This window comes from Eleutherodactylus coqui, chromosome 5, assembly GCF_035609145.1.
Source record: "Eleutherodactylus coqui strain aEleCoq1 chromosome 5, aEleCoq1.hap1, whole genome shotgun sequence".
Taxonomy (NCBI): domain Eukaryota; kingdom Metazoa; phylum Chordata; class Amphibia; order Anura; family Eleutherodactylidae; genus Eleutherodactylus; species Eleutherodactylus coqui.
This window is the reverse complement of record NC_089841.1, coordinates 2,477,099-2,502,486: the sequence shown is the minus strand read 5'-3', so window position 1 is coordinate 2,502,486 and position 25,388 is coordinate 2,477,099. Positions and strand designations below refer to the sequence as shown.

The 25,388-nt window shown below is 46.7% G+C and overlaps 1 protein-coding gene across 1 annotated transcript in view; it reads right to left on the bottom strand.

Annotated features, from left to right (window-relative positions):
• Window positions 1–6,551: 6,551 nt before the first annotated feature.
• LOC136627209 (zinc finger protein 585A-like) overlaps window positions 6,552–25,388 on the bottom strand; it is a 132,981-nt gene continuing 114,144 nt past the window's right edge. The window contains exon 15 of the mRNA XM_066602139.1: window positions 6,552–7,441. Coding sequence (XP_066458236.1) covers window positions 6,552–7,441 — 890 coding nt within the window. The remainder of the gene's footprint in view (window positions 7,442–25,388) is intronic.

The window sequence follows — 25,388 nt, the reverse complement described above, 5'->3', positions numbered from 1 at the left end:
CTAGGCCCCAGGGTGACAACTGGGCGATGGTTCCTGCGCTGCACTAGCGACAGGGACCCCAAACAAGGAGGGACAGTGAGACCGACAGGTGAGTACCGCGTAGCTGATTGGAAGCAACAAATGAGCAGACCAGAGAGTAGTCATAAAACAAGCAGGGTCAAACTGAAAGACACTTGCGGAGTACCGGAGGGCGAAACGGAGGGGGAGTCAAATGACAGGCCGAAGTTGAAACACACAGGAGTCAGGTCAATGATTGCGGGTGTAGGTAGAGAAGTCAAACCAAACACTGGCAACCAGAGTCTGGGCCAGTAAGGTATAAATACAGAACTCCCCACCCAGAGGGGCATGGCAAAGTCACATGCCGGCCGGAGGGAATCATAAAGCCGCCTTCCCCTGGCAGCACGCATCTGCCCGAACGCCGCACGATGCGGGGCACGCCACTGGCCGCCATGACCAACCATCAGAGTGGGGGAACCCCAGCCAGAGCTGCCAGCCCGGTCCTCCGCAACCCCAGGATGAGCCCCCTGCACAAACCAGACCCCGGCGCGCTCAGTGGTAACCCCATATCTAACAATAACAAGCTATGAAGAGCTTGGCCAATTTCTTAGTATTAGGTAGGCTGGGCAGAGCCACAAAATGACACATCTTACTGAAATGATTAACCACCACCCAGATTACTGCATTTCTCTCGGAGGAAGTTAAGTCTATGATAAAATCCATGGACAGATCAGTCCAGGGTCTCTCTGGCACAAACCTCCCGGCAGGGAGATGCCGAGGTGATTTGGCTCTAGTGCAGACCTTGCATGCCAACACAAAACAAAATATATCATGTCTTAAAGACGGCCATCAAAAAGCTCGACTTACACGTATTATTGATGCCAGGATGACCCGCCAGAACAGAGCTATGCATTTCCAAAAGTACTTGAAACCTCAAATATAGCAGAACAAAAAGTTTGTCTTTAGGCAAGCCAGCAGGCGCCAAACCTTGTGCCTTATGGATTTGCTCCTCAAGATCCAGGGACACCACCACCCTCTCCGACAGAATAGGTGCAGGATGTTCATCAGAGACCACCGGAACTAAACTACTAGAGAGAGCATCTACCCTGATATTATGTCTACCAGGTCCGTATGTGACCACAAAATCAAACTGAGCAAATAACAACGACCACTGGGCTTGTCTAGGGTTAAGTCTTTTCACTGATTCTAAATAAATTTAATTCTTGTGCTCAGTGATGACTGTCACCTTATGTTCAGCTCCTTGCAGAAGATGTCGCCATTCCTCAAATGCCCACTTAATGGCTAACAACTCTGTCCCCAACGTCCTAGTTCTGTTCTGTAGAGGTAAACTTTCGTGAGAAAAATGCCAGGATGACCTCCGCCAGGGATACCCTATTGGGGTCATCGTGGATCAGACCCAAAACCGAAAAAAATGAGTCCACCGACGAAAAAGCCTCAGAGGTGGGAGGCAATGAAAATGCCCAGGCCTGGAGATCTCCCTGCAACTTGGAGATTACCAGCCCTACCCTCTGAGACTCCTCACCAGGAAAAACTGGGCTCAATCTAAAATACAATTTACAGGATTGAAAACAAAAAACTCCTGACTTTTACCAGAAAGATGCTCTGGCAGATCCAGCTTAGGTTCTCTACCCATACCGCCTAAGCATTGTTGCCTGACTTCAGCAACCTCAATAGCCAGAGACCTCAGTTGGTTGGATAATACCTCAATGGGATCCATGCTCCTGACGGGAAAACAAAAAGCCAGCCACTGAGGAAACATCTGGCTGCTTATTATGTCACATCCGTGCAGCACATGAGCACTAAGCTCAGCACGGATGCAGGGTGATGATAACCACTACAGTAGCCGAAAAACTATTGCACTGAGGAACAGTGCGCACCACAACTGAAGTACATAACCCAGATGTAAGGCCCGTGCAACACCAGAGTACAACTCCGCACGGCAACAGGGAATGTACACAGGATAGAAAATAGCCACACACTATGCTGAACGGTAGCACCACTCCAGGGACAAGGAAGCCTGGCCCTAACCTAGCAGGGGAGGTGAAGGGTCTCTGACTAGAAGTGGAGTATTCATCTCTAAAGAGACAGCCCCACAGTCTTCATCTTGGGCCTTAACTGTCCCTGAAGGGAACCCTGGAGAGATGAACCGAACAACAAAGCAAAGCAGAAATAAAAAACAAAAATACAACTAAGGAACTCACAGCGACTTATCTGCAAGTAGAAAAACACCCAACACAGCAGAGCTCCAAACTCCCCAGTTCTCCACTATGGAGCAGAATAAGCAGCACTGATCACCAGGAGGGGTGAGAATATATAGCCTGAAAACTGGCAGAGTGAATAGAAAACCACACCTCCACCCTACTCCCAGGCATGGCTAATCCAGCCTGCATCCATGCAGCAAAGGCAGACAGCATTAGGAGACTCTGACATAGTGCAGTAACCCTTGTCCTGCTTAACAAGGCAACAGGTCTTTACCTGTGATGAGGCCACCATGCCATGATGTTGTCGCGACCCACAAGCCATGGCACTTCCCATTTCAACTCATAAATTTACTGTTGGTTCCGCTGTCCGACTAGCATGCTTTCCTTTTTTCCAACCCCACCAGCCGATTAACACACACTTCCAATGTATTCAGAGCCCTTAATCTCGTCCATCTCTAGATACATCCTTACTAAGCTTAGGAGCACGGCTCGTTAGTCTCACTGCACTCAACTGCGCATGGGCACACATTACAAAAACAAATATCCCACCTTTACCGCTGGCAATTTCCCCCTCCCCTCAGCTATCCAGTCCGCACCCGTCATTCTTCTTTCCAGTTCCTGATGCTTCCGGTAAGCTTACTAATTGTGCCATTTCATTTTCCTTGTTATTGGCACAACACTCTTTCCAGCTTTAAGCTGGGCATTGAACTATGCTGCCCACATCCCTCCCTTTCTAGACTCGTCAGCAATTAGCGCTGCACCCACCCACCATCCCTCCCCCGTCAACACTTCAATCACTTTTCAGCAGCGCTACCTACTAGCATAAGCTATATACACTTACTGTTTCTAGTTGTTCAGCTGTTATCTGCGGCACCCCTCACTGTTACGTAGGGTTTTACACCTTTTACTATTAATAATCACCAAACTAGCAGGAATTTATCCTATAAAAACCACTCCTTTTCTACCTTTAATTGCCAGTTATAACCAATTGTGCTCGATATTCCCCCCAACATCTCCATATCAGTATCTGGCACCACTATAACCCTCAGACAGCACGCCCGCTGCCTTGGAATCACACTCGATTCTGGCCTCTCCTGACCATGGACATGCTAAAGACACTTGCTGTCGCCCTCATCCATTCCCGACTCAACTACTGCAAGTTGCTGCTTATTGACCTTTCCTGCACCAGACTCTCCCCTCTCCAATCCATACTAAATGTGATAGCTAGACTCATGGTCCTATCCAGCCACTTCTCAGATGCCGCTGCACTGGCTGCCCGTCCACTACAGAACTCAATTCAAGCTAATCACCCTCACCTACAAAGCTCTCCATGGCACCGTGCCACCATACATTGCTTTTCTCCTGTCCGTACACCACCCAGCCCGCACACTCTGACCTGCTAACACACTCAGACTAAACACCCCTCTAATACTAACCTCACATGCTTACCTCCAGGACTTCTCTAGAGCTGCATTGATCCTCTGGAACGCACTACCCCAAAACATCCAGACAATCCCTGACACACAAAACTTCTGATGCGCCTTATAGACGCTCCTTTTCATGAAAGCATACCATATCTCCTGATCTAGTCCACCACTCACACAATATGCCCCCTGCCCCTCCCTATAGCTTTCCATTTTTGCCTATCATTTACACTTCCTGCCCCGCACCTCCTGCACTATCCCCACTCTTTTTGTGTGTTCCCCCTTGCTCCACCGCCTGCCTCTGTACCTTCTGTTATCACCCCCACCTCCTCGTTTCCAAATATTGTAACTTCTGTAATTTCGGTATTCTTTGTGTTTCCCATGTGCCTCAAAAAAGCTGCAGAATAATTTGGAACCATACAAATAAAGGTTATTATATATTACCATTTGTTTTAGCCGTCATCTCATTTTTTATGCGTATTGCTACATATTCATTAATTCTTTTCGCTTGCATGGATGCTTCTCACTATATATTGGAGTAGTGTGAACTTAGGTTGTCACCGTCACTCTCTCAACCACCCCGTTTCTCTACTCCTGAGCTCTACATTCTAATATCTGCTTACCAGATCACACTTACTAAACAAACTAATAAAGCCCCATATTCTGTCCGGTAATTTGTTACTTTTACTCTCCACTGATGTTTTGTACTTTTTCTGCATCTCTTCTTCTTTCTCTCATTATTTCTTTTACTTTATTTGTTCTCATATCTTAATTATTGTACTGAGCACTTTACCCAGACGTTTCTGAGGAAGGGTCCGCGTCTCCGAAACGCGTCAATGCTGGCTGTTTTCATTAAATCAATAAAGAAGGATTGGGTTAATTCCGTTGTTTCAAGAATGTTCTTGGTAAAATGAGTTGTGCCTTAGGTCTACAAATATTAAATCACATGGAAAACATTTATCAGCTTCGGTATAAAATATCAGACTTTATATAGACAGGACAAAAACCCATTAAGACTAACCACCTATACCTTTCAGACGCAGATGAGCTTCTTATGGGTGGAGCGCTACTTATAAAGAATATAAATGAACTTACCCAAAACAAATTGCTGACTCGTTGCAAGCCTACTATTGCAACTTATATAATTTGAAAGATGATGCCCAAATAATACAATCTTGCAAAAAAATCTAACCTCCTATTTCAAAAATTCAGGCCAACTCTTCAGATCAACAATTACACAGGTCTGCAAAAAAAGGTTTTGAAGAACCGTTTTGGTTATTCCACTTAATCTTTATATTTTTCGGTACGCTGAATCCGAAAATGACCTCTGTTTTGTCATAGATAACTAAATTGTCAGGAAATGTGATGTCCTATGTTAAATAGGGCAATACCTCAAAATAAATGAAAATAGACTTATAAAATTGATTTTCAATTACAAATTTTACATGAAAATCATTTTTGAACTGAAATTAGCACTAAAACACACTAAAATGGTTTCTTCTTCCCTGTGAGGCTGCTCTTCGTACATTTACACTTGTGAGTAGCATCTGGAATGTCTCTGTTTCTTATTGCCTTTCTCTACAACCTCTTTAAATGCAGTCCACTCTTCTATTTAAGAATCAGTCATGGTATTGACAAATTCTTGATCAACTAAAAGCCTTCTAATGTCTGGTCCGACGAACACACCTATTAATTTTGCCTTCGAGAGGCCTGGAAACTTGGAGACCAAATATTTGGAGCATTCTCCATCTCTTGGAAGTGATTTCACGAATTGTTTCATCAATCCCAATTTTATATGGAGAGGTGGTAGAAGAACTTTATGTGGAGGTACCAAAGTTTCTTGAAGGACATTTTTTTGACTGAGTTTGGGCACCCTTGGCTGCCAACTCTTCTTGGTCCAGTGATTTTGTCGGTCCCAACTGTCCCATAGACACAGAAAACAAGGGTATTTGGCATATCCAGCTTGTTGCCTAAGCAGCATGCACAAGACCTTTAAATCCTCACACACACTTGCCAACTGTGGTCTTCATATTTAAGTTTACGAAGAACCAATTCCAAGTTCTCGTAGGTTTCCTTTAAGTGTACGGAATGACCTACAGGGATGGAACCGTAACAAACGCCATTGTGGAGCAAAACTGCTGAGACTTCATTTTGAAGAATCTATGAAAAGACGCCATTGCATTGAATCATATTGGATTTTCAATTGACCCATCAAACATTCGACATCGATGCAATAAACCAACTTGTCTTCCTGGGCAAAGTCAGGAATGAACTCCTTTTCATGAAGTCTGAACCATGAAAAAGACACTCCTGGCAATAATAAACTCTGGCTTTTGAGCCTTGAACCGAGTGACTCAGCGGCATCTTTGGAAAGATTCAAGTCTCTTACCAAATCATTCATCTCCAGTAAGTCTCACCTACCAAAAGTTTCCTGAGCCAATCACCTCCCCAGGAGGGAACATTAACCCTACAATGTACGCAAGTCGTACGGGATTACGGAGATGTGTGCCCGGGTTCTGTTAGGGTTGAAGTCTAGGTAAGATCTTGTGTATTTCTCTTGGCTGTATCTAGCTCATTTGTAAATGTTCGCCCCTGATGTGGACTATTAGCAGCTTTCCCAAGTTGCCCTTATGTATAAACTCTTGGTTTTCCTGGGATATGGCGGGTTAAGAGCTCACCTTGGCATGAGATGTAGGGGGCTTTTATATCGGGCGGTGTCCCCCCAAGTTAGTCCTGTATAAATAAAGTCTGATATTTTTCATTGAAGTTGTAGAACTTTTTTTTTTTTTTTTTTTACCTTTTTTGTATGGTTTGACAAAACAGGTTTAAAAAACGGCTTCTCTCCTGAGTGAACTTTTTGATGTTGCAGTAAATGTGTTTTTCAATTAAAACATTTCCCACATTCTGGTTAGAAAAATGACTTCTCTCCTGCGTGAATTCTCTGATGTTGAACTAGCTCTGATTTCCGTGCAAAACATTTCAAACATTCTGAACAAGAAAACGGCTTCTCCCCTGTGTGACTTCTCTGATGTGTAGCAAGGGCTGATTTCACTGCAAAACATTTCCCACATTCTGAACAAGAAAACGGCTTCTCTCCTGTGTGACTTCTCTCATGTATAACAAGGGCTGATTTCACTGCAAAACACTTCCCACATTCTGAACAAGAAAATGGCTTCTCTCCTGTGTGAATTCTCTCATGTATAACAAGGATTAATTTCTGAGTAAAACATTTCCCACATTCTGAACAAGGAAACAGGTTGTCTCCTGTGTGAATTCTCTGATGCTGAACTAGCTGTGATTTCTGTGCAAAACATTTCCCACACTCTGAACAAGAAAATGGCTTCTCTCCTGTGTGAATACTCTGATGTGTAACAAGGACTGATTTCCGTGCAAAACATTTCCCACATTTTGAACAAGAAAACGGTTTCTCCCCTGTGTGACTTCTCTGATGTTTAGAAAGTCCTGATTTCCATGCAAAACATTTCCCACATTCTGAACATACAAAGGGCTTCTCTCCAGTGTGAATTTGCTGATGTGTAATAAGGGCTAAGTTAGATGCAAAACATTTCCCACATTCCACACAAGAAAATGACTTCTCTCCTGTGTGAATTCTCTGATGAGCAACAAGGTTTGATTTCCCTGTGAAACATTTCCCACATTCTGAACAAGAAAACGGCTTTTCTCCTGTGTGAATTCTTTTATGATCAACAAGGTGTGATTTCCATGGAAAACATTTCCCACATTCTGGACATGAATACGGCTTCTCCCCTGTGTGACTTCTCTGATGTGTAACAAGATGTGATTTAACACGTTTTGCATGTTCTTTACATGAATACGGTCTCTCCCCTGTGTGGGCTCCTTGATGTTCCCCCCTTCTGTGACGTGGATTCTGCTTATGAGCCTGTGATGAATCAGTAGATGGGATTTGTATAGGAGGATCAGATGATGGATGTTTGCTGTGAAGGGCTGAGGGGATATCTGAGATAATGGCAGGTTCTTCATATGTATCTTCAGTGATACCACAATCCTCTGCTTTACAATCTGCAGATACCACACGTCCCTCTGAGCTCCCGATACCGTCATCTGCCAAGGAGAACACTTATTATTTAATACTACAGACCGTAAAAATGATACTGATATTTTATAACATTTCCATACAAATAACAAGTCATGTAGACAAATGTAATCATCATCTAAGGGTGCTTTTACACATGATGACGGTCGCCAGAGTAATCCCTCAAAAGAGTCATTATGGACAACTGTTGGCCCATGTAAATATGAGTGCTGACAGAGCGAGTGAGAATCGCCCACCCGTAGAAGTCGCTTGGTTTGCAGCTCACTTATAGACCGAGCGATTGTCAGTGCAGAAAACATCACCAAAAACTGCATACGTGAATCAGGACTTACAAGTAACTAGTTCTGGTTTCCATCAATAACATGGGGGTCCTAGTGGGGCTGAAAAGGGTCATAAAAAGGAACTTGCAGCAGAGTCCTCCACAAGCCTCGGGTTCCGGTCTCCAAGCTACAGAAATAGTACATTCCATACAGATGGAGTTCGGCCGTTTCTGCACCAACATTAGTTTCTGACTTTCCATAAAGAACTCTCATAAAATGTCCCCTGAAGCCGGATGTCAGTAACACGGGGTGTACAGCAAATATATAGCTGCTCATCCATAAACAGCTTAGGACATACAATAATTCTATATGCTGCCACCAATCGTCTCCTGTCTACCATCCAGGCTGGGGGCCTGCTGAAATTCTTTGTTACTTTCATTTCTACTATACTGGCCATTAGCATTAGCTTAGGCCATCTGAAACAAAGAAAGGTTAAGGCAGAACTATTTATTAGAAGCTAGGGACAACGATTGCGTCCCTGGCTATCTGGGTCAGATTTTGTTGGATATTTTGAGTATTAGAAAAACCAAGGACAAGTCTTGGGTCTCTGGCTATCCAAATCAGCATTAGGCCTCATGTCCACGGGCGGATCGGGTTCCATGGGCGGGTTCCTGATGAGTTGTTCATTCAACAGAAACGCATTGAACCAAATCATAATAACAAACTCAATCTAACTGAAAATCGATTGAAACCCTATTGAGATAGACTACTTTATTATTACATAGGGGCGGAGCTGGGCATTTGATGATACCAGAATTAGGCATTACAGGCCTTGATGCATGACTAAAGCAAAGCCGCTCATTTATTGTAGGAAGCAAATGTTAATCAATAGGTCCAGAAAAGGCACAAGATCAACAACACGGGTAGTAACTTCAGCATTGGGGCCTTCGCACACATGCGAGACTCAAGTACTGAGAGTATTATTTATCCAGTGCTCATGATTGACACAAAATCATCACAGGATCGCACTGGTATATACGGTTCTGAAATGCCATTTGACTACAAGCATCTCTTGGGAATATGATACGTTTGAAGACGTTAACCCAGAGTGGGTCTACAAAGAAACTCTACCTACATCCACCCAGCGATTATATCGGGAGCTTCATGAGTACACAGACAGATATAGCCCTAGAGAAGTGGTCATACGACACACTTGAGGACATGAATCCAGTGGGATGTAGAAATAAACCCTACGAAGACTTATCTAGGGACTGATCTATGGTTGTGTTGGTCATATCAGCAAATCTGCATATTGAATTGATTGGAGGTTCAAAAAACCCACCTCCAGGAAGCGCTGGCTCTGATTCGTTCATTGAGTGCTGCAGAGATTGGCCGAGCTGTAGCACTCAAGAACCAATAAGAGCCAGTGCTTCCTGTAGGTGGGCTTTTTTAACTTCCAATCCAGGAAGCGCTGACAGAAGACTACAAGCAAGTGCCAGGGACCAGCGAGTAGCAGTGCGACGGAGCAGACAGCAGCTGTTAGGTCATATATTTTACCTCTCCTCACTATCCCACAATCTCAAAACGACTCTTCGACACCTTCCACTTCCTCCTCAGCCCCAAAGAACAGCCCCCCTCCCCCCCCCCCCCCATGCTGGATCTCAGTGTTGGAGAACTAGTCACCTACTTTAAAAAAAAAAGCGACAACATCCAAAAAGAAATCTCCAAAAATGTCACGGCTCACCCCAATCCTGCTCTCCTCAGTACTGCATTCAGCACCTACTCACTTAATATGTTAGAACTAGAGATGAGCGAGCACCAAAATGCTCAGGTGCTCCTTACTTCAGTCGAACGTTTCGTAATGCTCGAGAGCTCGTTTCAATTAACGAACACCATTGAAATCAATGGTTGACTCAAGCATTTTTTAAGCTGACCGATGCTGTGCATGGGGGAGGCTTTGTGAATCACCTGAAAACATCAGAAAGTCACCACAGAAATAGATAGGGAATGGCAGGGGCAGCATGCAGGGCTGCATTTGAGGCTCTCAGGTCGCACTATTAAGCCAGATTGTGGGCAAGAGCCTGCTGGTCACCCCCCTAACATTTTACTTGGGCCAGACCATAAGAAACAAGGCACATGCGCTGGCACATCTTAGTTAAGTACCACACTAGGTGCAATGAAGGACGATCACTGCCTGCGGGTGACACCGCTGCCTCTTCTCCTGGGTTACATGCTGGCATTGCTGTCCAACCCCCCACACGACCCTGCGCCCACAGCGCACACAAAATTTTCCCTGCGCAGCGTTTAGCTGCCCTCATGCCACACGCTTGCTTGATAGCCACACCGACCACATGTCTACTTATAAATGCGTCTGCGATGAGGAGGAACAGGAGGCACACACTGCAGAGGGTTGGCAGGGCCAGGCAGCCACCCTCCTTGAAAGTGTGGGCAATAGCCCACAATGCTTATGAGAATTGCTGATAAATTAACATACGATCATCATTCCAATCCCGTGCCAGCTCCATCACAAAATTGTCAGGAGCCGCAAACGTGGGCATAAAGGGGACTCAGGTGCCAGCACTTCTACACATCTCCACAGTGCAGCAGAGCATACTAACACCAAAGATTGGTTTGAAGCAGGAGGTGTCACCCTAAGAGCCACCACAAGTATACAATGACCCTGTGAAAGTCTCATTAAAATCAGTTACACTTCCTGTGAACGCTCCAATCCAGTAATCAGATAACTGTGGTAACACAAAACACAAGAAATAATACATGCCGACCAGCGATGACCCCCAGGGATGCGTGCAGTGTACAGGCAGTGTACAATGAGTTGACCTGTTATACAGCCGGGATGCTTGCAAAAGCCTAGTGCACATTACTAGGCACAACAATCGTTGGCATAAAGCGGACTCGGATGCCAGTACTGCTGTGAACGTCTCATTAAATCATATCGACCAGCGCTGATCCCCAGACCCCCAGCAGGAGGAGAAAGTGGCATAATAAGCCCGAAAAACTGTGACCGAGGTAGGACCTGCAATCCGTGGGCATATAGCAGACTTGGATACTAGTAGTGCTGCGAATGGCTCATTAAATCAGTTATGGTTCCTTTCAGTGATCCAAAGACTTGATAAACCATGAAGAAGAAATTCCACAGGCCAAACCTGCCACAGTCGCATCCCCCCAGGACCTCGGCCTCTGCCCACACCCTCAACAAATGGTGGGCATAAAGCGTACTCGGATGCTAGTACTGCTGTGAACGGCTCATTAAATTGGTCCCAGACTCCACCTTGTGTGACCCAATTTGCCATCAGTTACATCGCTATGGGAAACCCATGTCTACCTACAGAATTCATTCTCTTCCCCCTCCTCCTCTTCCAATATGCACTGAGAAACAGTTGTGAGGGTGGTCTGGCTATCAAGCGACATATTTTCATCCCCCATCTCCTGTTCTAACTGCAAACCTTTACGCTTAGCAGCAAACTTCTCAGCAGGCAAAGCAGCGGGATGGTAATGCTGATAATTGCTGCATTGCCGCTCACCATTAGTGTAGACTCCTCAAAGTTTCCTAACACCTGACAGATGTTTGCCATCCATGCCCACTCCTCTGTGAAGAACTGTGGCGGCTGACTACCCCTCCGCCGGCCATGTTGCAGCTGGTATTCTACTATGGCTCTATGCTGCTCGTACAGCCTGGCAAACATGTACAACATAGAATTCATGGGCATGTCATACAGCAGCCGGTGTACTGGCAGCTAGAAGCGATGCTGCAGTGCCCTGGGAGTGGCAGTATTTGTGGTGGACTTCCTGAAATGGGCGCACACGTGACGCACATTGCTGAGCAGGTCACACAAATGGAGGGTAGTTTTTCATAAACCGCTGAACTACCAGATTGAACACATGGGCCAGGCATGGCACGTGTGTTAGTCTGCCAAGCTGCAGAACCGCCACCAGTTCACGCCCATTATCACAGGCGACCATGCCTGGTTGGAGGTTCAGCGGCGAAAGCTACTGGTCGGTCTGCTCCATCAAAACCTGTAACAGCTCTTGTGCGGTGTGCCTCTTGTCTCCTAAGCTGAGTAGTTTCAGTACGGTCTGCTGACGCTTGCCCACTGCAGTGCCTCGAGCTTTCGACTGCCGGCGACGTGCTCCCACGTGGTAATTGAGAGGTGGAGGAGGTGTTTGGAGGAGGAAGGGGGGTTTTGGAGGAGGTGTCATAATAGGGAGCTGTAGTGCCCCTGCCCGCCAGCACTTGTCCATGTGTCCGTGGTTAAGTGGACCTTCCCAGTAACCGCGTTGGTGAGGGCACGATTTATGTTGCGGGAGACGTGCTGGTGTAGGGTGGGGACGGCACACTGGGAAAAATAGTGGCGACCGGGGACTAAGAACGTAGGGACCGCCGCCATCATGCTACGGAAAGCCTCCATTTCAACTAGCCTGTATGGCAGCATCTCCAGGCTGAGTAGTTGTGTGATATGCACGTTTAAACTTTGTGCATGCGGGTGGGTGGCCGCGTATTTCCGCTTTCGTACCAACGATTGTCTTAGTGACAGCTGAACGCTGGGCTGGGACACATTGGTGGAGGCAGTGGAGGGCCATGGAGGTTAGGGTGCGGGTGCAGGCCGGGAGGCGCTCATGCCTGTATCCTGGGAGGTGGATGGCATTTCTGTGCCAGGTTGTAACACTGGGGAAGAAGCAGTGGTGTGAACCGCAGGCGGTGAATGGCCTTCATACCACCTCGTGGGGTGCTTAACACAGATGAGCGAGCACACTTGACTGAGCTTGATGCTCGTTCGAGCATTACGGTACTCGAGATGCTCGTTACTTCACGCAGTACTTGAGTCAATTGCATTTCCTTCTCCACATGTTTAGCGCCATTTTCTAGCCAATAGACATGCAGGGAAGGCATTACCACTTCCTCCTGTGACGTGTCAGCCCTCTCCCACCCCCCTGCAGTGAGTGGCTGGCGAGATCAGGTGACCGCGGAATACTTAAACTGGTCCCGCCCACGGCTCGCCTCAGATGCAAGCTGGCAGAGGTTAGGGAAAGTGCTGCTGCTGATATAGGGAAAGTGTTAGAGTAGGATCTTGTCGTCAAGAACCCCAACGGTCCTTCTTAGGGCCACATCTGACTGTGTGCATTACTGTTGTGGCTGGCTGGGAACAGTAGTCCACCTTTTTTTTTTTTAAGCATCTCGGGCTGTGCAGGCCATTTCATCTATAGTGTTCTCAGTCTGCAGTGTATTATGCAGAGTTTAAGGAAGGAGCTGCTTATATAGGGAAAGTTTTAGTGTAGGATCCAGTCTTCAAGAACCCCAACGGTCCTTTTTAGGGCTACCTCTGACCGTGTGCATTATACTTGTGGTTGGTTGGGAGTTGTAGTGCATCCATTTTTGTATTACGCATCTAGGCCTGTTCCCAGCCTGTCAGTAATAGCGTTCTCAGCCTGCAGTGCCGTACAACCAGCTCTCACCGTGAAACTGCACTCTAACATTTCCTAGCCTGCTGCAAACTACTTCAGTTATACCGCTCTGTGTCTGCAGTGCATTAGACAGCGGTCTCACTGCTAAACAGTACTGTAATATTACCGGGGCCACTGCAAAGTATTTCAGCTCTGCTGCTGTGCAGAGCGTCTCACAATACCCTTTCCTTGGGGGGGTTGAGATCGCCGCAGTTACCAGCACTATCCACTGGCTTTAGAGTCTTCTCCCCCTCCACACAGCCTCTATTATCTACAAGTCTCTGCGAGCGGTAAATTACCCCTAGGTATCAGCGCAAGACACAAGTCACAGCATAGAGCCTCTGCTATCTACAAGTCTCTGTGTGCGGTGAATTAAGCCACAGTTGTCAGCGCTGTCCAGTGGGGTAATTTATTTGGGCCCTGCTCTATTCTTAATCCCCCATGATGAGCAGTAGGGGTAAGGGTCGAGGACGCGGACGTCCAAGTGAGGGTGTGGGCACAGGCCAAGTTCCTGGTTGTGGTGAATCACAGCCGGCTGCTGCGGGATTAGGAGAGAGGCAAGTTTCTGGGGTCCCCAGCTTCATATCACAATTTACGGGTCCGCGTGGTAGACCTTTATTACAAACAGAGCAGTGTGAGCAGGTCCTGTCGTGGATGGTAGAAAATGCGTCCAGCAATATAACGACCACCCAGTCTTCTATGCAGTCCACTACTCCTGGCCTAGGGACTGCAACTCTGAATCCTCTGGCTGCTGCTCCTCCTTCCTCCCAGCCTCCTCACTCCATGAAAATGACATATTCTAATGAGCAGGCCGACTCTCAGGAAAGGTTCTCGGGTCCCTGCCAAGAGTGGGAAAAACTGGTTCCTCTCTCACCTGAGGAGTTTGTTGTGACCGATGCCCAACCTTTGGAAAGTTCCTGGAGTCCGGGTGATGAGGCTGGGGACTTCTGGCAACTGTCTCAAGAGCTTTCAGTGGGTGAGGAGGATGAGACACAGTTGTCTATCAGTGAGGTAGTAGTAAGGGCAGTAAGTCCGAGGGAGGAACGCACAGAGGATTCGGAGGAAGAGCTGCTGGACGATGAGGTGACTGATCCCACCTGGTTTGCTAAGCCTACTGAGTAAAGGGCTTCAGAGGGGTAGGCAAGTGCAGCAGCAGGGCAGGTTGGAAGAGGCAGTGGAGTGGCCAGAGGTAGAGGCAGGGCCAGAGCGAGGAATCCCCCAACTGTTTCCCAAAGCACCCCCTCGCAGCAAGCCTCTGTGCAGAGGCCTAGGTGTTCAAAAGTGTGGATGTTTTTTTAGTGAGAGCGCGGACGACGGACGAACAGTGGTGTACAACCTGTGTCACACCAAGATCAGCCGGGGAGCCACCACTACCAGCCTCACCACCACCATATGATGGCCAAGCACCCCACAAGGTGGGACGAAGGCCATTCACCGCCTGCAGGTCACACCACTGCCTCTTCCCCTGTGCCCCAACCTGTCACACAGATCCAATACCCCTCTCAGGAGACAGGCCAGAGCGCCCCCTGGCCTGCACCCACACCCTCACCTCCGCTGTCCTCCACTCCATGCAGCAATGTCTCTCAGCACAGCGTTCAGCTGTCGCTAACACAAGCGTTAGAGCGAAAGCGCAAATATGCCGCCACCCACCCGCATGCACAAGCTTTAAACGTGCACATTGCCAAATTAATAAGCCTGGAGATGCTGCCGTACAGGCTTGTGGAAACGGAGGCTTTTAAAAACATGATGGCGGCAGCGGTCCCGCACTACTTTGTCCCCAGTCGCAACTATTTTTCCCGATGTGCCGTCCCACCCCTACACCAGCATGTCTCCCGCAACATAAATAGTGCCCTCACCAACGCAGTTACTGGGAAGGTCCACTTAACCACGGACACGTGAACAAGTACTGGCGGGCAGGGCCACTATATCTCCCTGACGGCACACTGGGTGAACTTGGTGGAGGCTGGGACCAAGTCAGAGCCTTGGACCGCTCACGCCCTACCGACACCCAGAATAGCGGGTCCTTCCTTGGTGCTGGTATCTGCGGCGGTATATGCCACCTCCTCTAAACCCTGCCCTTCCTTCTCCTCCCACCACGTCTACCTCTCAATTAAGAAGTGTGAGCAGCACGTTGCCAGCAGTCAGTAGCGCGCAGCAGCACAACAGTGGGCAAGCGTCAGCACGCCGTGCTGAAACTAATCGGTTTAGGTGAGAAGAGGCACACGGCCCCAGAGCTGTTGCAGGGTCTGAGCCTCCAACCGGGCATGGTCGTGTGTGACAACGGTTGTAACCTGGTGGCGGCTCTGCAGCTCGGCAGCCTCACACACGTGCCATGCCTGGCCCACGTCTTCAATCTGGTGGTTCAGCGGTTACTGAAAAACTACCCACACTTGTCTGACCTACTCAGCAAGGTGCGCTGCTTCTGCCCACATTTCCGCAAGTCCCACACGGACGCTGCCACCCTGAGGACCCTGCAACATCGGTTTAATCTGCCAGAGCATCAACTGCTGTGCGACGTGCCCACACGGTGGAACTCTACGCTCCACATGTTGCCCAGGCTGTATGAGCAGCATAGAGTTATAGTGGAATACCAGCTGTAACATGGGCGGCGTAGTGGTAGTCAGCCTCTGCAATTCTTTACTGAGGTGTGTGCCTAGATGGCAGATATCTGCCAGGTCCTCGGAAACTTTGAGGAGTCTACCAGATGGTGAGCGGCGATGCTGCAATCATTAGCGTTACCATCCTACTGCTTTGCCTGCTGAGAAGTTCATTGCAAAGCATAAAGGCCAACGCTTTGCAGTTGGAACAGGAGACGGGGGATGACAGTATGTCGCTGGATAGTCAGAGCACCCTCATGTCTATATCTCAGCGCGTTTTGGAGAAGAGGAGGAGGAGGGGAAGGAGCACGAGGAGGAGGGGAAAGAGACAGCTGGGCACACTGCAGACGCTACTTATGCTATTTGCCTCTAATCTGTTCAGCATGTATGGGCTGTAGAGGAGGATCCTGAAAGTCATCTTAGTGAGGACAGCGATGTGTTGCATACTGGGACCCTGGCACACATGGCTGACTTCATGTTAGGATGCCTTTCCCCTGACCCTCGCGTTAGACGCATTCTGGCCAACACGGATTACTGGGTGTACACACTACTCGACCCACGGTATAAGGAGAACCTTTCTACTCTCATTCCCGAAGAGGAAAGGGGTACGAGAGTGATGCAATACCACAGGGCCCTGGAGGAAAAAGTGATGCTAAAGTTCCCATCAGACAGCGCTAGTGGCAGAAGACGCAGTTCCGAGAGCCAAGTAGCAGTGTAGGAGCGGGGATCAGGCAGCATGTCCAGCGCAGGCAGGGGAACACTCTCCAAGGACTTTGCCAGCTTTATGGCTCCCCAGCAAGACTGTGTCACCACTCCCCAATCAAGGCTGAGTCGGAGGGAGCCCTGTAAAAAGATGGAGAGGGAGTACGTAGCCGATCATACCACCGTCCTCCGTGATGCCTCTGCCCCATACAACTATTAGGTGTCAAAGCTTGACACGTGGCATGAACTTGCGCTGTATGCCCTGGAGGTGCTGGCCTGCCCTGCTGCTAGCGTCTTGTCAGAGAGGGTGTTTAGTGCAGCTGGGAGAATCATCACGGATAAGCGTACCCGCCTGTCAACTGACAGTGCCGACATGCTTTCACTCATAAAGATGAACAAAGGCTGGATTTCCCCAGACTTCTCTTCTCCTGCAGCGGAAAGCAGCAGAACCTAATGATTCTTTTCACTGCAACAGGAGAAAAAAGCATCCTCTATCACCATAAAAAAGGGGGAATTAGCTTTGTCAATTACTCTCGGATATTAGTCCTCCTCCTACTCCTCCTAAAACAGCATGTCATCACGCTGAACTGCCAATTTTCCTGCGTCCCAAAAGGCTCTGTTTAAAAGTTTTTTACAATTTTTCAACGTTTCAAAAGTATTGATACTTTAACAGAAAACATTTTTTTTTCACAGGGATGCTTCCAGGCTCTGTTACAAATTAAGTAACAGCGAGCTGTATCTTTAAAAAAAGGTTTATGGGTTTCACTTGCCCTCGCGGTTGAGCAATTTTTCAGGGGTGCACTTGTCCTCTTGGTACACCAATTTTTCTGGCCCTCGCCTATACTCTTGGTACACCAATGTTTCAGGGGTCTGCCTATACTTCTGCTACAGAAATGTTACTGGGGTCTGCCTATACTGCTGCTACAGAAATGTTACTGGGGTCTGCCTATACTTCTGTGAGGGCACGTGTATATATTGCTATATGTTTTTATATCTTTATACCTGCGTGCAAATTCTATTAAATGCTTTGTGGCAAAAAACTTAATATTCAATATGCATTCTTAAAAAAATCAAAACAGATATGACAAGGCTTTTTGCAAGGCAGACAAGGAAGTGTCTTGGAAATCACAAAGAGGAACAAGATGCGATGGCTATTGGCTTGGCAGTCTTCCCAGAGAGGAACTTGTTACATCTTGCTCCAAGGACTGAGGAGGAAAGCAGAAGTGGCTGATATGGATAGGGACAAGTGGTTAATGCAGCTGCTTGTGTGATTAAAATTTGCTCTGAATAATGTAACAGACATATATGGTGATGCTATATATCTGGACCAATGAGATGCTATATGGTTTGTGATGCAACAGGAGGGTATAAAGCCCTGTGTAAGCCAGTAAAGTGTCGGCCATTACTCCCGTACAAGGAAGCTTACCAGACCTGTGTGTGGTGTTTTTTCCTTTACCGTCGACCACGGGACATTTTAGGGTGGGCTTTGATTGATGCTGTACTGATTTATTACCCTGACACTTCTGCTACAGAAATATTACTGAGGTCCACCTATACTCATGGTACACCAATGTTTCAGGGGTTCGCCTATACTCTTGCTACAGAAATGTTACAGGGGTCTGCCGATACTTCTGCTACAGAAATGTTACAGGGGTCTGCCTATACTCTTGGTACACCAATGTTTCAGGGGTTCGCCTGTACTTTTACTACAGAAATGTTACAGGGGTCCGCCTATACTTCTGATACAGAAATGTTAAAGGGGTTTGCCTATACTGCTGCTACAGAAAAGTTACTGGGGTCTGCCTATACCTTTGCTACAGAAATGTTACAGGGGTTCGCCTATACTCTTGGTATACCAATGTTTCAGGGGTTCACCTGTACTTTTACTACAGAAATGTTAAAGGGGTTTGCCTATACTGCTGCTACAGAAATGTTACTGGGGTCTGCCTATACTCTTGGTACACAAATGTTTCAGGGGTCTGCCTATACTTCTGCTACAGAAATGTTTCAGGGGTCTGCCTATACTTCTGCTACAGAAATGTTTCAGGGGTCTGCCTATACTTCTGCTACAGAAATGTTACTGGGATCTGCCTATACTTCTTCTACAGAAATGTTACTGGGATCTGCCTATACTTCTTCTACAGAAATGTTACTGGGGTCTCCCTATACTCTTGCTACAGAAATGTTACTGGGGTCTGCCTATACTTCTGCTACAGAAATGTTAAAGGGGTTTGCCTATACTGCTGCTACAGAAATGTTACTGGGGTCTGCCTATACTCTTGGTACACAAATGTTTCAGGGGTCTGCCTATACTTCTGCTACAGAAATGTTTCAGGGGTCTGCCTATACTTCTGCTACAGAAATGTTACTGGGGTCTGCCTATACTCTTGGTACACAAATGTTTCAGGGGTCTGCCTATACTTCTGCTACAGAAATGTTTCAGGGGTCTGCCTATACTTCTTCTACAGAAATGTTACTGGGATCTGCCTATACTTCTTCTACAGAAATGTTACTGGGGTCTCCCTATACTCTTGCTACAGAAATGTTACTGGGGTCTGCCTATACTTCTGCTACAGAAATGTTAAAGGGGTTTGCCTATACTGCTGCTACAGAAATGTTACTGGGGTCTGCCTATACTCTTGGTACACAAATGTTTCAGGGGTCTGCCTATACTTCTGCTACAGAAATGTTTCAGGGGTCCGCCTATACTTCTGCTACAGAAATGTTACAGGGGTCTGTCTATACTCTTGCTACAGAAATGTTACAGGGGTCTGTCTATACTCTTGCTACAGAAATGTTACTGGGGTCCGCCTATACTCTTGCTACAGAAATGTTACTGGGGTCTGCCTATACTTCTGCTACAGAAATGTTACAGGGGTCCGCCTATACTCATGGTACACCAATGTTTCAGGGGTCCGCCTATACTATTGCTACAGAAATGTTACAGGGGTCTGCCTATACTTTTGCTAATTCTTTGCACATCTTCATGCACAAGGCGTCTCTTAGGAAGCCTATATATATATATATTACCTCCTGTCCCCAAGAAAAGGAGATCTCTTGCTGACAAGTTCTGTAATGCTGTGAGCGGCTCATAACTCAACTGTTTGGGAGTTCGGAAAGCAAGACTATACCTATAGTGATAGTTTTCACTAAAAGGATCTTTGTACGCCCCTGCTACTTCCTGCAGCCTGCTCACTCCATAGTTCCCTGACATGTCTGAAGTTCTGGTCAGTAGACCAGCAATCGGATGGGACGAATCTGTAAAATGTGCCCTTAATACGCTCGTCTGAAACCGGTCATAGCAAGAGGAAATACAATGCCTGGTTCTGTATAAGTGCTCAGAGCTTGGCTCTGGTGCTGAATTAATGTACTGAGCTTGGTGCTGGTATTGCATCTATGTACATCACTAAGCTTGGCTCTGGTGCTGTATTAATGTACAGACCTTGGTTCTGGTATTGCATCTATGTACATCACCAAGCTTGGCTCTAGTGTTGCATTAACCCCTTAGTGATGTAGCGTTTTAGTTTTTTTCTATTTTCGTTTTTAAAAAATATAGCAACTCCTTTATTTACCCATCGACGTCACTGTATTAGGACATGTTTTTGTGGGACGGTGCTATTTAACGTACCATATAATGTACTGAAAAACTAAAAAAATTCTAAGAGGAGAGAAATGGAAAAAAAAACTACATTCCGCCATCTATCCGAGCATCCTGTTTCTACGGCGCACAAACTGCTACAAAAATGCCCGATAACTTTCTTCTTTGTGCACAATCACTTTGTATTTCTCCGCCCACATTGCGCGAGGCTCATTTTCCATCCTGTCATTTCTGTTGGTATTATTTTTCGATACATACGACTTTTTGATCGTTTTTTATTAAATTTTTTCTGGGAGACTGGGTGACCAAAAAAGTGCACTTCTGGCGTCCTTTATGGCGTACTTTGATGGATCGGACTTTTAAGGACACGGCGATAACAAATATGTGGTTTTGTTTTGTTTGTTTGTTATCGTAAATATGGCAAAAGGGTTTTTTTTTATTTGTAATACTTTTTTTTAATAATTAGTAAAACTGTATTAATCTTATTTTTAGATTTTCTTTTTGTCTCCCCTAGGGGACCACAACATGCGATGCTTTGATTGCTCCAGGAGTATGATGTAATGCCTCAGCATTACATCATACTGGGATCAGACGGGGATGGCTTGATAGGCATTTTGCCATGACACCCCTGGGGCCTTTCAGAAGGCCCCCGGCTGCCATGACACTCACATGGCTCCCTGCATTCTCATTGTGGGAAGAAACCGCTGACACCCGCGATGTATGAAGGGAGATCGCAGATGCAGGACATAAAAACACTATGTAGTAGTCACTAAGGGGTTAATGTACTGAGCTTGGTTCTGGTATTGCATCTATGTACATCACTAAGCTTTGTTCTGGTGCTGTAATTATGCTATGACCTTGGTTCTGGTCCTGTAATTATGTTTTGACCTTGGTTCTGGTGCTGTAATTATGTTTTGACCTTGGTTCTGGTGCTGTAATTATGTTTTGACCTTGGTTCTGGTGCTGTAATCATGTTTTGACCTTGGTTCTGGTGCTGTAATTATGTTTTGACCTTGGTTCTGGTGCTGTACGTATGCTATGACTTCGGTTCTGGTGCTGTATGCATGCTATGACCTTGGTTCTGGTGCTGTATGCATGTTATGACCTTGGTTCTGGTGCTGTATGCATGTTATGACCTTGATTCTGGTTCTGTAATTATGCTATGACCTTGGTTCTGGTTGTGTATGTATGTTATGACCTTGGTTCTGGTGCTGTAATTATGTTATGACCTAGGTTCTGGTGCTATAAGTATGTTATGACCTAGGTTCTGGTGCTGTAATTATGCCATGACCTTGGTTCTGGTGCTGTAGTTATGTTACAACTCTGGTTCCAGTGCTGTAAGTATGTGATGACTCTGGTTCCAGTGATGTAACTATGTTATGACTTTGGTTCTGGTGCTGTAATTATGTTATGACTTTGGTTCTGGTGCTGTAATTATGTTATGACTTTGGTTCTGGTGCTGTAATTATGTTATGACCTTGGTTCTGGTGGTGTATGTATGTTATAACCTTGGTTCTGGTCCTCTTATCATGCTATGACCTTGGTTCTGTTTCTGTAATTATGTTATGACCTTGGTTCTGGTGGTGTATGTATGTTATGACCTTGGTTCTGGTGCTGTAATTATGCTATGACTCTGATTCCAGTGCTGTACGTATGTGATGACTCTGGTTCGAGTGCTGTAAGTATGTGATGACCTTGGTTCCAGTGCTGTAACTATGTTATGACTTTGGTTCTGGTTCTGTAATTATGTTATTACTTTGGTTCTGGTGGTGTATGTATGTTATGACCTTGGTTCTGGTCCTGTTATCATGCAATGACCTTGGTTCTGGTGCTATAACTATGTTATGACCTTGGTTCTGGTACTGTATTTGTGTATTAAGGTTAGTTCTGGATAAACAGGGATACAAGGACACGGTGTGGCTGGCCACACACAACCAGACCATGCTCACCAACTGCGGCCAGTAGCCATGTAACTATACCGGTATTTTAGTGGCCAACTGCACCGCGTGTTTCCACCCTTAGGGTGCGTTCACACATGGCAGATTTTGATGCAGGTCCACACCAAGATCTGCATGGAAATCCCCAATATATGGTGTGGATTTTGCAGAGATCTGCAGCTGATTTCACCCCTTGGATTGAAGCAGTGACGTTTGATGCAGATCAGCATCTAGATCCGCACCAGTGCTGGAGGCTGAAACGTGGGAGTTGTTGTGGATTCTCCTCAGCAGAAACATGTGAACGTACCCCTATGTTGGGCCGCTACTCCTGGGACTGTGATTTCTGCCCCCCAGCCCCTGACCATTACACAGAGCGGCCATGAGATATACTGGTCACCCATATACTGAGATTAATGGGAACCCCAGGGGACGAGTGAGGGAGGGGGAGCAGAGCAACCGGTCAGCGACCACTGGGGAAGCTCCTTAGAGGGATCCAACCCTCCCGAGATACGATTACTACTGCTAGTGTGCAGAGTGCTGGCGATCACTGCCGTGGCTCAGGACACATTGATGTCTTTATTGACAGGCAGGAAGCAGCCAGCGGTCAGCGGGGCCGCTGTAACCATTTATTCTGCCCTGATGGCGGCCATTAGACTCTTCCCGATTCTGAAAAAGTTCCTTGAAGCCGTCAGAAAACACATCTGGAAGCCGTTACTTCATCTTCAATTCCCTTAGAATCTGCTCTGCCGTTATGTTAGGATGAAACTACTCTGAAGCGGTTCTCCAATTGTACACATTTATGGCCACTGAAGAGTAATACGGAGAGATCACTGCGGACCGGTCTAATATACAGTACAATGCTTCTAAGACACCGCACTCATAAGATAAGAAGGGGACACCTGAAATGGGATTTGTGTGGTCGGCCATATTGATCTTTACCTGGATAGTACAACTGCTCCCTGCAGACACTGTGTGAGTGTTGGGGTAGGACACAATCCTGCATCTGTCCTAAGGAGTCGCGCTTTAGTGTTCCAAGCTGATAGAACACAGAGCCAGCATGGGGTTGTAACAAACAAGTCATGCCAGACCAATCTAAATTCCTTCTATGACAGAATCACTGACTGGGTTGATCAGGGAAATGCGGTGGATATAGTATATCTTGGCTTTAGTAAAGCATTTGACAAAATATCTCATCCCAGACTTATTGTAAAAATGACCAAATCTGGGATTGACAAGGCAACTGTTAGGTGGATTCAGAACTGAGTGATCGTACTCAGAGTGGTCATAAATGGCTGCACATCCAAGTGGAAGAATGTATCAAGTGGGACCACAAGGCTCTGTCCTGGGCCCAGTGTTGGTCAACATTGTTATAAATGATCTGGAGGAGGAACTGATGGGAAACTGATCAAATGTGCCGACGACACAAAGCTAGGAGGGATAGCTAATACTAGGGGAGAGTATTCAGAAAGATCTAGAAAAGCTTGCACTGTGGTCGGCGACTAACAGAATGGTATTTAACAAGGAGAAATGCAAAGTCCTACATCTGGGCAAGAAACATGAAAAAAGCACATACAGAATGGGAGGAATTGGGCTAAGCAGCAGTGCATGTGAAAAAGACTTGGGTATACTAATAGATCATAGACTGAACATGAGTCAACAATGTGATGCAGCAGCCAAAAAGGCAAACACAATTCTGGGATGTATTAAGAGAAGCATAGAGTCTAGATCACGTGAGGTCATTATCCCCTCTACTCTCCCTTAGTCAGACCTCATCTGGAATACTGGGTCCAGTTCTGGGCACCCCACTTTATAACAGACATAGACAAACTGGAGCAAGTTCAGAGAAGAGTTACCAAGATGGTGAGCGGTCTGCAAATCATGTCCTATGAGGAACGGTTAAAGGATCTGGGAATGTTTAGCAGAAGAGAAGGCTGAGAGGAGACTTAATAGCCGTCTACAAATATCTGAAGGGCTGTCACAGTGCAGAGGGATCAGCCCTATTCTCATCTGTACAAGGAAAGACTAGAAGCAATGGGATGAAACTGAAAGGGAGGAGACACAGATTAGATATTAGACAGTGAGGGGATCAATGAGTGGAACAGGTTGCCACGGGAGGTGGGGAGTTCTCCTTCAATGGAAGTCTTCAGAAGTGGACAGACATCTGTCTGGGGTGATTTAGTGATCCTGCACTGAGCAGAGGGTTGGACCTGATAACTCAGGAGGAGCCTTCCAACTCTACCAGTCTATGATTCTGTGAATGCTGTCTCCTGCTGGTCCGAGGGTCTCGATGCTTCACCACCCGGGATCTATCTTACTGTATGGGAATGCGGCCCCCTGCTGCTGGGAGGGTCCGATGCTTTACCTCCCAGGATTTTTCTTCCTCAATGCGAATGCTGCCCCCTGCTGGTCAGAGGGTCTCCGTGCTTCACTGCCCTGGATTTATCTTTGTCTGTGGGAATGCTGCACCCTGCTGGTCGGAGGGTCTCGCTGCTTCACTCCCAAGATTTCTCTTCCCCTCTAGGAATGCTGCCCCCCTGCTGGTCGGAGGGTCTCGCTGCTTCACCCCCCAGGATTTCTCTTTCTCAATGGGAATTCCACCCAGGAAATCTAAAATCCCCCTGCTACTGATATCCCGAGAGCAAGGACATGTCGCTGGGGTTTGTCCCCAGTCATTTGGTTGCTGTTATCCAATGGATTATGTGGATCATGTAATGTTAAGCAAAGTGTTAAAACAGTGTAACCCTGTTTTGGGGAGGGTATGAGTAATGACCCCTCCCAACAGGATCTGGTGCTAACCTGTATGGGACAGGGGGGCCACGCACCTTCACTAATGGAAGACTGGGTGTAATACTGAGCCTCTCTAATCAGTGCCTCCACCCAGGATACATGGGTCTCTTCCTGGGAATCACCTATATATATACACCTATGGATAAACATTAGAGATGAGCGATTGTACTCGTTCAAGCTCGATGCTCGTTCGAGTATTAGGGTACTTGAGATGCTCGTTACTCGAGACGAACACCACGCGGTACTAGAGTCAATTCCATTTCCTTCCCCGCATGTTTAGCGCCATTTTCTGGCCAATAGACATGCAGGGAAGGCATTACCACTTCCTC